The sequence below is a fragment of the Suncus etruscus genome, chromosome 3 (genome assembly GCF_024139225.1).
Source record: "Suncus etruscus isolate mSunEtr1 chromosome 3, mSunEtr1.pri.cur, whole genome shotgun sequence".
In the NCBI taxonomy this organism is placed as follows: Eukaryota; Metazoa; Chordata; class Mammalia; order Eulipotyphla; family Soricidae; genus Suncus; species Suncus etruscus.
In genome coordinates, this window is record NC_064850.1 from 127589465 (window position 1) to 127604257 (window position 14793).

At 49.5% G+C, this 14793-nt stretch overlaps 1 protein-coding gene across 1 annotated transcript in view; it reads left to right on the plus strand.

The window, feature by feature from the left end:
- Nucleotides 1–14672, plus strand: part of SCLT1 (sodium channel and clathrin linker 1) — a 43886-nt gene extending 29214 nt beyond the window's left edge. Inside the window, exons 11-21 of the mRNA XM_049770196.1 lie at nt 752–843; nt 2394–2571; nt 2742–2840; nt 6336–6407; nt 8243–8317; nt 8697–8842; nt 10594–10786; nt 11345–11541; nt 11929–12007; nt 12985–13080; nt 14474–14672. Coding sequence (XP_049626153.1) covers nt 752–843; nt 2394–2571; nt 2742–2840; nt 6336–6407; nt 8243–8317; nt 8697–8842; nt 10594–10786; nt 11345–11541; nt 11929–12007; nt 12985–13080; nt 14474–14536 — 1290 coding nt within the window. The 3' untranslated portion in view covers nt 14537–14672. The remainder of the gene's footprint in view (nt 1–751; nt 844–2393; nt 2572–2741; nt 2841–6335; nt 6408–8242; nt 8318–8696; nt 8843–10593; nt 10787–11344; nt 11542–11928; nt 12008–12984; nt 13081–14473) is intronic.
- The last annotated feature ends 121 nt before the right edge of the window (nt 14673–14793 follow it).

Below are 14793 nucleotides of genomic sequence, written 5' to 3' on the forward strand. Positions count from 1 at the left end.
GCTAGTAGGTGAAATTAAGCATTTTACTGGCCTCTAACGCATCAGATTAGGAAATTCCATCCTAATGCAGGAAGTCACTTTTCATTCCCACTGACTTTTACCACTGAAGCCACAAGCATCTTTATCAGCCTTTAGCACATCATCACTGAAACACCTGTTTGAGAAAGTGCAGGCTGGGCCTTGGCTTTGCATCCAGAAGAGCCTTTGCTGCCACTGTTGAGTCAGAGCAACTCTCTTTTGGGTCCACGAATCTGCACTGGTCTGAGATTCTGAGTCCTTCCCATGTACTCAGGCATGTCAGAAAGATGGTCAGGCCTTGGGAACCTTGAGTCTAGGCCTTGAGAACCCCAATTCCTAGCTGCAGAACTTCTTCACACCCCACTTTTCTTTTGGGGAGTAAAATGTGCCCAGAGCTGTAAGCAGACAGATCCCTGTTATTGAAGGGAAGTAATTTTTTTTCCTGATTTCTTCAATCTCTTGCTGGAAAGAGGTTGAGGAGGATCCCGGAAAAATGCAGATGGCCTCAGAGTGGGCTCTGCACCCCTGCTGCCCCGGCCTAGACCCAGCTCAGCTCAGCTCAGCTCAATGAAGACGTCTCATTGGTAGTGCTTGTTTGTTTGTGTTTTGGTCATGGACCAAGTGTCTGCAGCCCATGATGCTGTTCGTAGTGTCCCCACATCCCCACCTTTCACCACTGGGCACTCTGCCTATCCTGGTCTTCGCTCAGGCTTCTAGCTTCTGTACATTGCAGGAGGAGGACACAGCATCTGCACGAGGAAGAGAGGACGCGTCAGACCGGCGCCTGCAGCAGCTACAGTCAAGCATTCGACAGCTCGAGGCCAGGTTCGTGATAGCCGAGTCATAGCCACTAGCCCCATGGGAAAATCCCAGGACATGCACCAACCTGGTTCATGTCTGAGCATCCTCTGCTCAGAGTTCTGAGGTCCCAGCCAAGTAGCCTCAGCTAGAATCTTCCAGCTCCTTATTGAATTCAGACCACGCAGATATCCAAGACATGCACAGCACCCAATGTTCCTCACCGTGGTACCCCAGTTCCAGTGTGAGGTTTCCAGATGGGCAATGTTGAAGGGAGTTGGACCATGGGGCTCTCCTTCACTGACTGGTCACTCCTTCTCACTCCGGAGGACAGAATACCAGGAGGTGTCTGGCCCCAGCAGCCTAAAACCAGTTCAAGATGTCATGTTGTTCACCAAAGGCTATTTTATTCTGAGTCAGAATCAGGCACTCCTTTACTACTCCTGTAGCTTCTCTCTCTCTCTCTCTCTCTCTCTCTCTCTCTCTCTCTCTCTCTCTCTCTCTCTCTCTCTTTCTCTCTCTCTCTTTCTCTCTCTCTCTCTCTCTCTCTCTCTCTCTCTTTCTCTCTCTCTCTTTCTCTCTCTCTCTTTCTCTCTCTCTCTCTCTCTCTCTCTCTCTCTTTCTGTGTCTGTCTCTTTCTGTGTGTGTGCGTGTGTGTCTCAGACACTTCTCCTTTAGCACATTCCCCTCTCTTCTCTCACTGTCCTCATTCAAAGTCCAAGATAAATGTATAACTCAGCACCACTTTCCTAGGCCCTGTGGTTCAGAATGCCCATATGCTCTATTTTAACTGTACAGTGCCCACCACCCGAATGTTCTGGGGATCGTCTCAGTATCAGCCTCTTGAGATAACTTCTGAGTCACTCAATTTCTTTTCCCTTGAATACTGTACACAGGGAAAGTCCCTGAGGCTGAGCCACGAAGAGAAGTCCAGAGGCAGGGCTGGCAGGTGAGCCAGGAAGAGGCTCTGGGGTGACAGTTCCCCTCCCTCATCACCCATCTCCTGGGAGGAGGGTCTGCCTTGAGCCAGGGCAGCTTGTGGGAACACAGGTGGCAGAGCCCTAGAGAAGGTACCCTGAGCCACTAGAATCCCCAGGAGACACGCCTTCTGGGTGTCACTTTCCTCCCCTGGGCTGCTCTGTCCTTGTTTGGGGACCGGAGCACGGCTGAGGAGGTCTGCGGCATACATGGGGTGCCCCCACCTCTACCCCCACAAAAAGGAGAAAACGCTACTAGACTCGTAATGCTGTGTGTGTGCCCATGCGTGTGAGATGAGATGCCGTACAGAAAACCGGACAAAGGCTGAGAGATACCCACATGCTGGTACAGTTTTCTCGGGAGAGGGACACAAGGAAAGACCCAGATAAACTGACCCTCAGCTCAGATGCCAGCCTAGCTGCACAGAGCTCTGTCTGGGCTCTGTTCTTGCCAGCCTTTGTGTAGCCAGCATTCTTAGAAGACAGTGCAGAGGGGACCATGCCAGTGCTGGGACCGGCACTTAATGGGGGGGGGGGTACCAGACGCCTCTCTTGTTCCCCCCTTTGCCCTGGAAGCCACTGACCACCTGCATTTTCCAGGTTATGTGTGGCGCTGCAGGACGCCAGCCAGCTAAGGGAAGAAAAGACACATTTGGAAAAACAGACCTCAGAGCTACAGGCCAAGTGCAGTGAATTAGAAAGTGACAAGTTCGAGGCCATCCAGAGGGCCCGGAGCAGCCTGCAGCTTCTGGAGGAGGCGAACCTGCAGAAAAGCCAGGTCAGGGGCCAGGGGACATCCTGCCTGGGACTGGAAGGGAAAGGGGTCCTGTGGTCCCAACAGCCCCAGCCCTGGGGAGCAGATAGTGTCGGCTCCTCATCTTTGGCCTATGTCTTGTTGCTCCATTGGGTGCCGTGGCCAGTAATGATCTTTTCCAATGGCCTCCCCAGGCCCTGCTTGAGGAGAAGCACAAGGAGGAAAATATAGAGAAGATGAGGGAAACCATGACCCAGATGATCCAGGATGCAGCCATGAAGACCAGGAAGGAGGTGAGGGCCTACCCAGGGCAGACCCAGGCAAACAGGGCAGTCGAGTGTCCACCCACTGGGCCCAGCAGGTTCTGCCCATGAAGATCACCTCAGGCTTGGAGTAGAGGGAGGAGGGAAAAGCACAGTAGGGAGGAGGGGGGAGTGAGCAGCATCCCCTCATGGCCCTCATCTCTGTTGTATCTGGATGTTATTACCTTCTTTTTTTGTTTTGTTTTAGTTTTGGGGCCACACCCAGTGGCAATCAGGGATTACTCCTGGCTCTGCTTTCTCAGAAATCACTCTTAGCTCAGGGGACCATATGGGATGTCGGGGATCGAACCCGCATCCATCCTGGGTCAGCCACATGCAAGGCAAATGCCCTACCACTGTGCTACCACTAGGCCCTTAGATGTTATTACCTTCTGTCAGGTCTCGCAAATGCATAAGTGTGTCACTGCCCATCTCCCTCTAACTTCTCCCTCAGCATGATACTCTACATGTCCATATCTAAATGAACTTCATGACTTCATGCTTTATACTGCACAGTATTTCATGGTGTAGACATATCACAGCTTCTTTACCCATCATCTGTTCTTGAGCACTTGAGCTTCCAGATTCTGGCTATTGTGAATAGTGCTGCAATGAAAATAGAAATGCAGAGTGCTTTTCTGCATTGTTTCTAGGGTCTGTTCCCAGGATTCTATTGCAGGGCTATGTGGAAGCTCAGTTTCTAGTAGTTTTTTAAGAATATTCATATGGTTTTCCCAAAAGGCTGGGCCAATTGGCATTCCTGTTAGCTGCTAGGGCAGAGAAGGGACTTCTTTGGCAATGATATTGGAACCGATCACTCTGGATAGGGACAGGGTGCTGAGAGGAGGGCAGCAGCCTTGTTTCTAGGGGCTCAAAGAAATTGTTTTAATAATGTGAGAGGTGGACAGGACTGAGTCACAATCCATGTTTTAGGAGCCTCCGTGACTTGATTTCTCTGTGCTTTAACCTTCATCTCTATAACGAGCATAATGGCTTCTTGATCTGATCTTGAAGAAGTTAGAGATAGTGGCATGAGAAGGAAGCCTCAGGTTTCAAAACCAAGACCTGGAGAAACGTGGATCTGAAAATAAATGCTGACATGGGAAATAATCCACATAGTGAAAGGGGGTAGAATGGGTTCAGGAATTCCAACACACAAAACTTCTGCTCCTAAGACTGAGGTAGCTTAGTGGGAGAAGACCAGAGATCAAATGCCAAACCTTCCTGAGAACCAGGCTTTTTACTTAGCAAGAACCAGACTACACCCAAGAGTAGAAAAAGAATAATCCAAAGTAATCCAACACCAGATCACATTCTGGGGTAGAGAACGAATACTGATTGGGGTAGGACCCAGTTAATCCAACAGTGATACTCTGGACAGTGTCAGAGGACACAAGCCCTCAGTCAAGTCTGTGTGGTCATCGCTCCTCAGCAATGGGAAGGGGATTGATCATCAGTACCATGATTTATAATAAAGTGTGTCACAGATGGTTGTTGGAATAGAGCCTATGTAAGACCACTATGTTTTTTTTAATTATCTTTATTTAAACACCGTGATTACAAATATAATTGTAGTTGTATGATTACAGTCATGTAAAGAACACCCCCCTTCACCAGTGCAGGATTCCCACCACCAATTTCCCAGATCTACCTACTCCCCACCCCACCCACACCTGTACTCGAGACAGGCTTTCTTTTTCCCTCATTCATTCACATTGTTATGATAGTTTTCAGTGTAGTTATTTCTCTAACTGCACTTATCATTCTGTGTGGTGAGCTTCATGTCATGAGCTGCACCTACATGGGAGGATGGGGGGAAGTAAGGGTAAGGACTGAGGCAGTAAAATATTTGAAATGAGCTTTGTAGGACAGTATCAAGGTCCCAATACAAGATGGATATTATGGATATATAGAATATATGCACACAATACTATCAATATGAAAACAAAGAGAAAAAATTTCCACTGACTTTCCCAATATAAACCAGTGCTAGAACAGCCTGCCCTCCTCCCAGAGCGCATTACCATTAGTGTAGGGAGAGATAGGGGGAAAGCCTGTTGACACCTATAGAGTCCACCTAGACCGGTGCCCAGGGAAAAACTAAAGTCCAGGGGAGAAAAGCCCTATACCTGGCAAGAGCTGGTCTCCAGAATCAAGGACAAAATCGGAAGCCAGATGTCTGCCCCCCTCCTCCCCATGCATCTCCCCCCTGGAGTACGGAGGGAGGGGGGAACCTGAGGACCACTAAGAGTCCACCTGAACCCACTTCTGGCCACCTGAGCTGGCACCCAGGGAAGGCCTAGAGTCAGGGGAAAAAGACAAGGACGGCTGGGGGCCTGCCAAGCCTCCCAGCACTCCCCAGGCTAGGGAGAAAGGCTCTGGTATGGGGCCTCCCCAAACCCCATACCTGGCAAGAGCTGGTCTCCAGAATCAAAGAGGAAACCAGAAGCCAGATAAGACCACTATGTTTTGCAGATAACTCCATTGCCAGATTAAGATTTACTGCATTTTGGGGCCGGTGAGGTGGCATTAGAGGTAAGGTGTCTGCCTCGCAAGCGCTAGCCAAGGAAGGATCGCAGGACCGCTGTTTGATCCCCCTGGTGTCCCATATGGTCCCCCCAAGCCAGGGGCAATTTCTGAGCGCTTAGCCAGGAGTAACCCCTGAGCATCAAACGGGTGTGACCCCCCCCAAAAAAAAAAAAAAAGATTTACTGCATTTTTTAAATTATCCACTTTAATAATCGACTGTCAAATACCTTTGATGGTAAATATTTACAGATGATCTAACTCTAGTATCACTGTTCCTCATGACCTTTTTGAAAAGGCATGAGTATGAGACACACATTGAAAACAGAATAGGCCTTCGGAGCTCTCCTGATGGGGTGCCCCTGATCTTTAAGAACATCCTGCCTGCTAAATTCCATGTTCCAGGTAAGAGCTTAAATGTCAGAGCTCCTCCTCTGCAGAAGCACCACATCTGCTCCGAAGGCATCAGAGGTCGAGCTCATGTTCTTGCTTGTGATTCAAGCTCACAGTGTGCTTGGCCACTTCGGGGAGCTGTGAGGTCTTGGGCCTCCCATGAGCAGGCATGTGTCCCGCAGCCTGGAGACTGCTGTCCAGCACACACTATCCTTCCACCCCATCTCCTTTCCCCCTCTGCCCCCCCAGCAGCTGCATCTTCTGTCAGGGTATCAACATGACACCTAATTGTTTATCAGAACTTCTGCCTTTGGGGTCAGAGTGATAGCACAGCAGGTCAGGCATTTGCCTTGCCTGCAGCTGACCCAGGTTCGATTCCTGCCATCCCATAGGATCCCCTGAAACTACCAGGAGTGATTTCTGAGTGCAGAGCCTTGAGTGCTGCCTCATGTGACCCAAAAACCAAAAAAAAAAAACAAAACAAAAAAACTTCTGCCTTTAATGTTGGGTTGTATTTTATGATTTTACTAGAGGATTAAGGAATTCACCAGTATTTTTAATTTTCAGGTGATGAATGTGAGAAAACAATATAATGTGCAGCTTTCCCAAATGACAGAAGAACTCTCAGCACTTCAAATGGTAAATTGGAAAGTTATTTTTCTTATTTTTTACCCCATACACTGCTTAAAGAACAAGAGATCCACCCTTGGTTATCCTGTATGTTTGTTGTATTGTTCATTCCAAAGATTCATACTAAGCTGTGTGCTAGAAAAGAGTGCAAAGTGAAAATAAACCTCTCCTGAGCAGTTGTGGGACAGAGCAGGTGTGACTGGGAAAGTGGGTGGTGCTTGTTAGGTTTCCTGTGGGACCTGCAGGGAGAGAAGGCAGCAAATTACAAAAGGTTGGAAGGAGATGCTTCCAGAGGCCTTCTCCCATTCTCTTCTCCTGTAGGCTAGGTAAAAAGAAAAAAGGAAATTGGGATAATTATAGCCTTTGTTTTGGGTTAATAGCTGGGTGTCATCTCACACACTGTCTCTCTGTCTGTCTCTCTCTCTCTGTCTCTCTCTCTCCCTCATATCTAAGTATTCTAAGTATATTTCACTCAGCAAATTAATTGTCTAGTTTCACTATTAAGTAAACAACTTTTACTTTTTTCATGAACTATCCATAAAGGTGTTCTTTTTCCTTTGGTTTGGTTGTGGTTTTTAGGTCACACCCGGCGACGCTCAGGTTTTAGTCCTGGCTATGCACTCAGAAATTGCTCCTGGCTTGAGGAACCATATGGGATGCCGGAATGAACTGAGGTCCATCCTGAGTCAGCCGCATGCAAGGCAAATGCCTTACTGCTGCGCTATTGCTCCAGCCCCCTTTGGGTGTTTTTTATTTGTTTTTGTTTTTTGGACCACACTCAGTGGTGCTCAGGGGACAATATGGGATGCCAGGTGCTAGAATTAGGCCTCAGGTTCCCAAGCTAGGACGCTAGAGAGACGCTGGTCTGGAAGCAAATGTCAGTGTAAGAAATAATCCACACATACACACTAAAGAGGGTGAAACAGGTTCAGGAGTTCCAGGATGTAAGCCTTCAGCTCCTAAAAGGCAGGAAGCTCTGTGGTAAGTCCGAAAATGCAAGAAAGCGTTTTCCTGAAACCCAGAGTATTTACTAGGAAGGAACAGACCACACCCAGAGGTGGGATTAGGTGGTCTGAACATCAACCCAAGGTATTACATTCAAAGATGTTTCCAACCAATGAGTAATAAGGAATATACTGAGTGGGATTATTCCAATTAATCTCGTTTTGTTTTTGTTTTTGTTTTTGTTTTGGGGGGGGGGCCCACACCCGGCGGTGCTCAGGGGTTATCCTGGCTGTCTGCTCAGAAATAGCTCCTGGCAGGCACAGGGGACCATATGGGACACCGGGATTCGAACCAACCACCTTTGGTCCTGGATCGGCTGCTTGCAAGGCAAATGCTGCTGTGCTATCTCTCCGGGCCCTCCAATTAATCTCACACTGGGGATTGAACCTGAGTTGGCCATATGCGAGGCAAAACACCTTACTCGTGGTGCTATTGCTCTGGTCCCTGTTTATAAGTTTTTTGAAGAAAAAAATTAACAGTTGGGTTCATGTTTTACCTTGTACTCCCTAAAAAAAATCCATGAAAAGAAACTCTACAATGAGAAAGGACTTTGTCTATCTGTCAGTTTGTGTTTGCTCCCAGGAGTCATTAATTCTCTCCAGGACAAGTGTGCTGTCTCAGAGTATCTGTTCGAATTGGAGGCAAGTCCCAAAACTCAGCACCTGGAAACTGCACATCCCAGCCTCTTACCCTCTGTCCCCTCCCCATCTCTCCTGCTCTCATTACTCCCAGCCTTCTCTCCATCTCTTTGTCTTTGTTTGATCCATGGCTCTGCTGTAGGTGTGCTTTTCTCACTGTGAACAGATCACTCTATTCGTTTTTCTTCCTTGAATTTCTAGGAATGCGCTGAAAAACAAAGCCAAATCGATCGAGCCATTAGGGAGAAAAAAGCAATGGAAGAAGAACTAGAAAAGGTAAGAAGGATGGGGGCCAGAGCAATAGCATGGCAGTAGGGTGTTTGCCTTGCATGCAACCAACCTGGGACGGACCTGGGTTTGATCCCAGGCATCCCATATGGTCCCCTGAGCCTGCCAGGAGCGGATTTCTGAGCCAAGAGGCAGGAGTAACCCCCAAGCACCACTGGGTGTGGCCCAAAAACAAAAGGAAAAAGGGGAGAAACAACATGTAAGACACAACTACAAACAGTCAGCACCAATGTCTACTTCCCTCACATATCCATCCATGTATGTCCACATTCACATCCATGTCAACATTCGCATGCTGGACTCCGCTTCTCCATCCCACACCCTAGCCCGGAGCCCTGCCCCACGGTGACATGTGCCCCCTTTGCAGGCCAGCCAGCAAGGACATGCAGGTGACAGCAGTCCTGGGAAACTGGAAGAGATGCTGGGCCACTGGCAGCAGGCGGAACGGGCCAAGGATGAGCTGCAATTGAAACTGCGAATGACCGAGAGCAAGATGAAGCTGCTGGAGGTCAAGTGAGTCCAGCTGGGCATCTGAAGATCCTATGTGGATCCTGACTGGGCCGTCATCTCCTGTGCTGAAAGGAAGACCTAGCACCTGCACTGGGCTTCTTCAAAAAGCGATTTACTATGGAAGAAAGGATGTAGCAATTCTAGTTCATTTTGGGTTGACTTTACCCCTCTCCACGCCCCTGATGGATCAGCAGTCAAAGCGATGTCCTGAGTCTTGGCTTTGGTTTTGGCTTTAATACTATGTGTCTGTGGTAGGAACTAGTTTATGCTGACTGCTTCTATGTTCTGTTTCTATTTCTCGGGTATTGACCATTCTGTGATGATTCCTCAGACCTGTTGGTTCTGTTGTCCTTAATATTGATGGATTTATCGTCTGGGGTGTCCACTCTGGTTGTTGTTCTGCCTTCATCTCCCAGAGTTTTGCTTCCTTGGAGGAAATCAAAGCCTGTGTTTAAAGATATATCAGTGATGGGTTTTTCCTTGTACCCTAGAAGGTTATTGTCAGGGAAATGGCCAGACCAGGAAATCCTCCCTGGGCTCCTCAGAGAAACAAGGTTGACAGCCTTGGAAGGACTCAGATGCAAGGAAATGCTGCTTAACTATCGTGGCCCTAAGGGAAGCCCCTTCCCCTTTCTTGCTGTGCTATGGCTCTGGTCCCCCTTTTGGGGGGTAAAGGATTCTTCACAGATACTGAGATTGGGGTCTACTGCTTAGTGACTCCTCTATCTATGGTGGTTCCTCTGCTGACATCTCTCCATCTAACAGAGCTCAGATCATCATTGCCTAAATACATACCTGATGAGGAACTTTGTCAGTTCAGGCTGAAATAGAAATAAGGGTCATAGAGCTAGAGCAATAGCACAGCAGGTAGGGCATTTTCCTTGCATGTGACTGACCTGGGTTTGATCCCCAGCATCCCATATGGACCCCTAAACCCTACAGGAATAATTCCTGGGTGCTGCTGGATGTGACCCAAAACCAAACAAACAAACAAAAAAAGTTAGGCTATGTGTAAGAAAGCAGGGACTAGGAATCTGCCTTCAGGTCATTGGACTGTAGGTCTGCAGATAGATTCCCCAGGCTAGTCGCTGACCAAGAAGGACCCCATGTGTGATCACCTGTGTGGAAACTACAGTGAAAACAGCATTTCATTGAGACACTACCCCATTGACTGGGCAATCAAACTGTAATCAAGCCAGAAGTTTTATGAAAACTTTTTTTTTTTTTGGCCACACCTGGTGATGCTCAGGGGTTACTCCTGGCTATGCGCTCAGAAATCGCCCCTGGTTTATGGGACCATATGGGATGCCAGAGGATCAATCTGTGGTCCATCCTAGGTTAGCACATGCAAAGCAGATGCCCTACTGCTTGTGCCACTGCTCCAGCCCCTGAAAACTTTCTAAGGCATATAACAAGAAAATGTGGGCTAAGTACAATTTGTCTGAAAACTTTAGGAGTGGAGTGCTGGGGAAATGTTTCAATTATCAGCCTCAGTTCCCCCCTCCTTCCCTAATGCCATGGTCTGTGAGCAGAGCTCAGTTGGGGTTTTATGCTATCCTGGGACCTGCTCCCTCCTGTCATTGGAAATCACGGGGCTCATTACACTGCTCAGGGCTGGGTTAACCCCCACAAAAGGAGCCCAGAGCAAGGGAGAAGGACTGTGATAAGGCCTCCCCTGGGAATGGAGAGAGCTAGGCTCCTCTCCATACCCCTCAGCCAAAACTTTTTGAACCTCTTGCTCTTCTTTCACTCAGCTCTTCGGAAGAGATCTCACGCTGCCAGGAAATGATCCAGAAACTTCAGGGTCTGTTGGAGTCTGAGCGCAAGAGCTGCAGCTCTGTCAGTGAGCAGAGACTGAGGCTGCAGCAGGAGAATGAGCGGCTGCAGGAGGAGGCGGATGGCCTGAGGAGGGTTGCGCTGGAGGCCCAGAAGAAAGCAAAAGTCCAGGTGATTCAGAGCAGCAGGTGGGGTGGAAGATGTCCCTGCCAAAGTGACCATCACACAAAGAGAACCCCAAGGGGCTCGAATTAGGTGGGTTCTGCAGAGGGGAAGGTGATTCCAGCCAGGAGAGCCCTAGGCTGATGGCCAGAGCAGAGAGGGGACTCTTAGAGCAACCCCACAAAGCACAGCCTGGCAGGAGTGTGAATATGTGTGTGTTTCCGTGTCAATATGTGCATGTTTGTCCATGTTTATGTGTACCCAAGTTCATGTGTTGATATGTGTGCATGTGTGTAGTGTGTTCATTTGTGTCTATGTGTATGCATCTATATCCATGAGCATTGTCTTCATATGTGTCCATGTGTGTTCATGTGCATGTGCCCATGTGTTTGCATGTGTTCATGTGCCTGTATCCCTGTGTGTACCCATGTGCATGTATTTGTATATATGTGTCCATGTTTATGTGTCTGTGCATCTTGTGTGTTTGTGTGTGTGCGCACCTGTGACCAATGAATGTATGTCCTGGCGTGATGGCAAGGAGGTGCTGTGCTGTGTCTGGCCCATCAGATCAGCACCATGGAGCACGAGTTCTTAGTGAAGACACACGGGCTGGAGGCACAGCTGCGGGAGCTGGAAGACAGTAACCAGGACAGCACGGCAGAGCTCAGGCAGCTCCTGCTGGCACAGCAGAAGGCAGCCAGTCGGTGGCGGGAGGAAGCCAGGAAGCTTTCAGAAAGTGCCGAGATGAGAATCGGCAACCTCAAGTGAGTCCACTGGGGCTTGGGTGGCTTCTGGGTCAGCACTCTCCCCCTTATCACCTGGCTCTAGGCATCAGCATCACAGAGGAGGATACGCGGGCCGGTACTACTGGGAGGGACCAGGCCATGGCCTGTGTGAGAAGACAGGACTGACATGGTCCCTCACCAAGAGGAGAGAAGAGGAAGGTGCTGGGGTTGTCTACTGAGTCCAGGTGTTCTGTTGCAGCATTTGAACACTGTCTCTGTCTCTGTCTCTCTGTCTGTCTGTCTCTCTCTGTCTCTCTCTCTGTCTCTCTCTGTCTCTCTGTCTCTCTCTCTTTCTCTCTCTCTCTCTCTCTCTCTCTCTCTCTCTCTCTCTCTCTCTCTCTCTCTCTCTCTCTCTCTCATTTGTAGGAGTGAATTGAGTCGACAGAGGCTGCATGCCCAGGAGCTGGTTTCTCAGCTGGAGACAGCCAATGAGAAGGCACTTGAGGTGAGAGAACTGCTCTCCCAGGAGATGCTCATGCACCAGCTCAAACACTTGTTCTAAAATGTTCTAGAATGTTCTGGCTGTGCCCCCAGAGATAAAGACTTTTGTAATCAAGTGGCTTACTGCAGCATGCATGCCAGAACAGGTTGCCGGGTCCCAAGAGCCATCTGTGGGGGGCCGGAGAGATAGCATGGAGGTAAGTCATTTGCCTTGCATGCAAAAAGGATGGTGGTTCGAATCCCGGCATCCCATATGGTCCCCCGAGCCTGCCAGGAGGAACCCCTGAGTGCTGCTGGGTGTTACACACCCCCCCCAAAAAAAAAAAAACATCTGTGGCCACAGTGCTTGCTACAAACTGATGCCTCGCTGGCCCCTCATGGGTGGTGCCTGAGAGCACTAGGGGATCCGCAGCTTAGGGGCCAGCAGTCAGGTCCCCAGATCAGCCTGGAGAAGTGAGTTCACAGGCCCAGAGCCACAGCTCAGCAGCAGGGCACTCACCTTGTGTGTGTTTGAGCCAGGTTCAAATCCTCGAAACCAAGATAAAATAAAATCATTCAGAATTAAAACACAAAGGTCAAGATTTCTGCCTTGAGGGGTCTTTTGTTGTTGTTTGGGGCCACACCTGGCAGTACTTGGGTTAGTCCTGTTCTGTACTCAGAAATTACTCCTGGCAGGCTCGAGGGATCCTATGGGTTGCCAGGGATCGAACCTGTGTTGGCTGCGTGCAAAGCAAATGCCCTTCTTGCTGTGCTGTCCCTCCTACCCCTTGCAGCGCAGTGTTTTCTGCCTGTCTCCCTACAGCTAACTGCTGCGGTCAGCAGTGGGGGGCCTGGTTTCCATGGAGACCGGACCTGGTGCTTTCCAACTCTGGATGTCCCAGAGTTTGTGCGAGGCACCTCACTATCAGCTTCCTTCCTACTTAGTGGCAGCACCAGGGGTGGGAAGTGCTGGAGTCCCTGACACACCTTTTGTCCCCCCAGAGTGAGCAGCTCCTTCAAGAGCACCAAGAAAAAGCTGATAGGCTGCAGCAGCGGCTGAGCCAGGCAGAGCAAAGAGCAGCTGCCGCAGCCCAGCAGGTAAGGCCTTTCCAGAACGTTCTGCAATCGCCCTTTCAGCAGAGGGTCAGAGAGAGAAATGGACCGCATCCTTTTCCAGTGGGGTCCATGGAGACCCACACACCCCGAGTTGGTGGTTGCCAGCCTTGGCACCCACCGTTAAGCTGCAGGACCATGGGTATCTCCACAGATCGCTGGGGGACCATGGCAGCTGGCCTTTCCCCATTCCCCTTAGTTTCCCTTAGTGGATAAGCATTCCTTGGTCTATAGTCAGCTTTAAGACCCAAATCAAAAATACAGTGAGAAATTACCCAACAGGAAATTAAAGAGAAAAATCCAGAACCTCTGTGCAATTCGAAGGGGTAATATTCACATGTCACCTCCGTGAAGTGTCATGTCAGCCTGTGCAATAGGCTCTGTGGGCCTCTGGCAAGGAGCAAGATGAGCTCAGCCCAGAGATTCTAAAGGTGGAGGGAGATAAGAGACAATAATCCAAAAAAGAAGGGCCCGGAGAGATAGCATAGTTGCGTTTGCCTTGCAAGCAGCCGATCCAGGACCAAAGGTGGTTGGTTCGAGTCCCGGTGTCCCATATGGTCCCTCGTGCCTGCCAGGAGCTATTTCTGAGCAGACAGCCAGGAGTAACCTCTGAGCAGCGCCGGGTGTGGCCCAAAAACAAAACAAAAAAAAAAGAGACAATAATCTTGAGGCCAGAGGGACAGCACAGGGAGGGCCTTTTCACACAGCAGACCAGGGTTTGATCCCCCGGCATCCCATAGGGTCCCCGAGCCTGCCAGGAATAACCTCTAAGCACTGTTGGCTGTGGCCCAAAAACAAAACTAAACTAAACTAAAATAAAAAAAGACCACAAGCAAGATGTATCTCTGGCTGCATCTGGTCAGTGTTCCAGCCCAGAAAAAAATCAATGCTATTCTACACTAAAGAGCATTTTCTCCATAAGCAGCAGCTCCTGTGGTCAATGAATCCCAGCAGCGATTATGTTTTATAGACCCTATGTCTGAGGTGCGAGAGGCACTGAGTTGTTGGGAGTAGGCTGGCTGTCACTTGAAGGAGCCCAGCGGTGACCTGACCTCTCCCCACCCCACTCCAGAGTTAGTTTAGCTGCCTCTCAGGTCATGGTGCTGTTGGAGACCGAATTCACGTGCAGGGGTGCAGCGATCATTCATGCATTTAGACCTTCAGGTGGGTCCAGGTCTTCGGTCTCTGGCCACCGTAGACTGGGTCCCTGAAGGCTTTAGTCATCATCGGGCAGGGTGGGGGGGCATCTCTGTTCTCCAGACACCCCAGCTCCTGAGTCTTTGCTAAGCCCCCCCTTCCTCCCGCCCACCTCAACGGTCTACTATCTCAGGGCCCTTCCTGAGAGTCCCGCTGCCCTAACCTGTCTGTATGTCTGCAGCTCAGCGTGCTGACAGCGCAGCGAAGACGAGCTGCCTCCATGCTGGACCTGGACACCATCTAAGGACACTGGCGAGCCATGCAGGGACCACAGGCAGCCAGTGAGGGAGACGGGCCTGTCCCACCATGAGTGGCAGGGGAATAAAGCCACCAAGAAATGCTCGTGCCTTCATCCCCTCTCAATTTTATTCTTGCCCTGTTTTCCCAAGGAAGAGCCAGATTTCATGCAGTGCTAATCATGAGAAAGAAATTAGGGAAACTAGGATTTTAATGTTTCAGTTTTGAAGGTTTTTTTTGTTTGTTTTGTTTTTGGAAATGAGT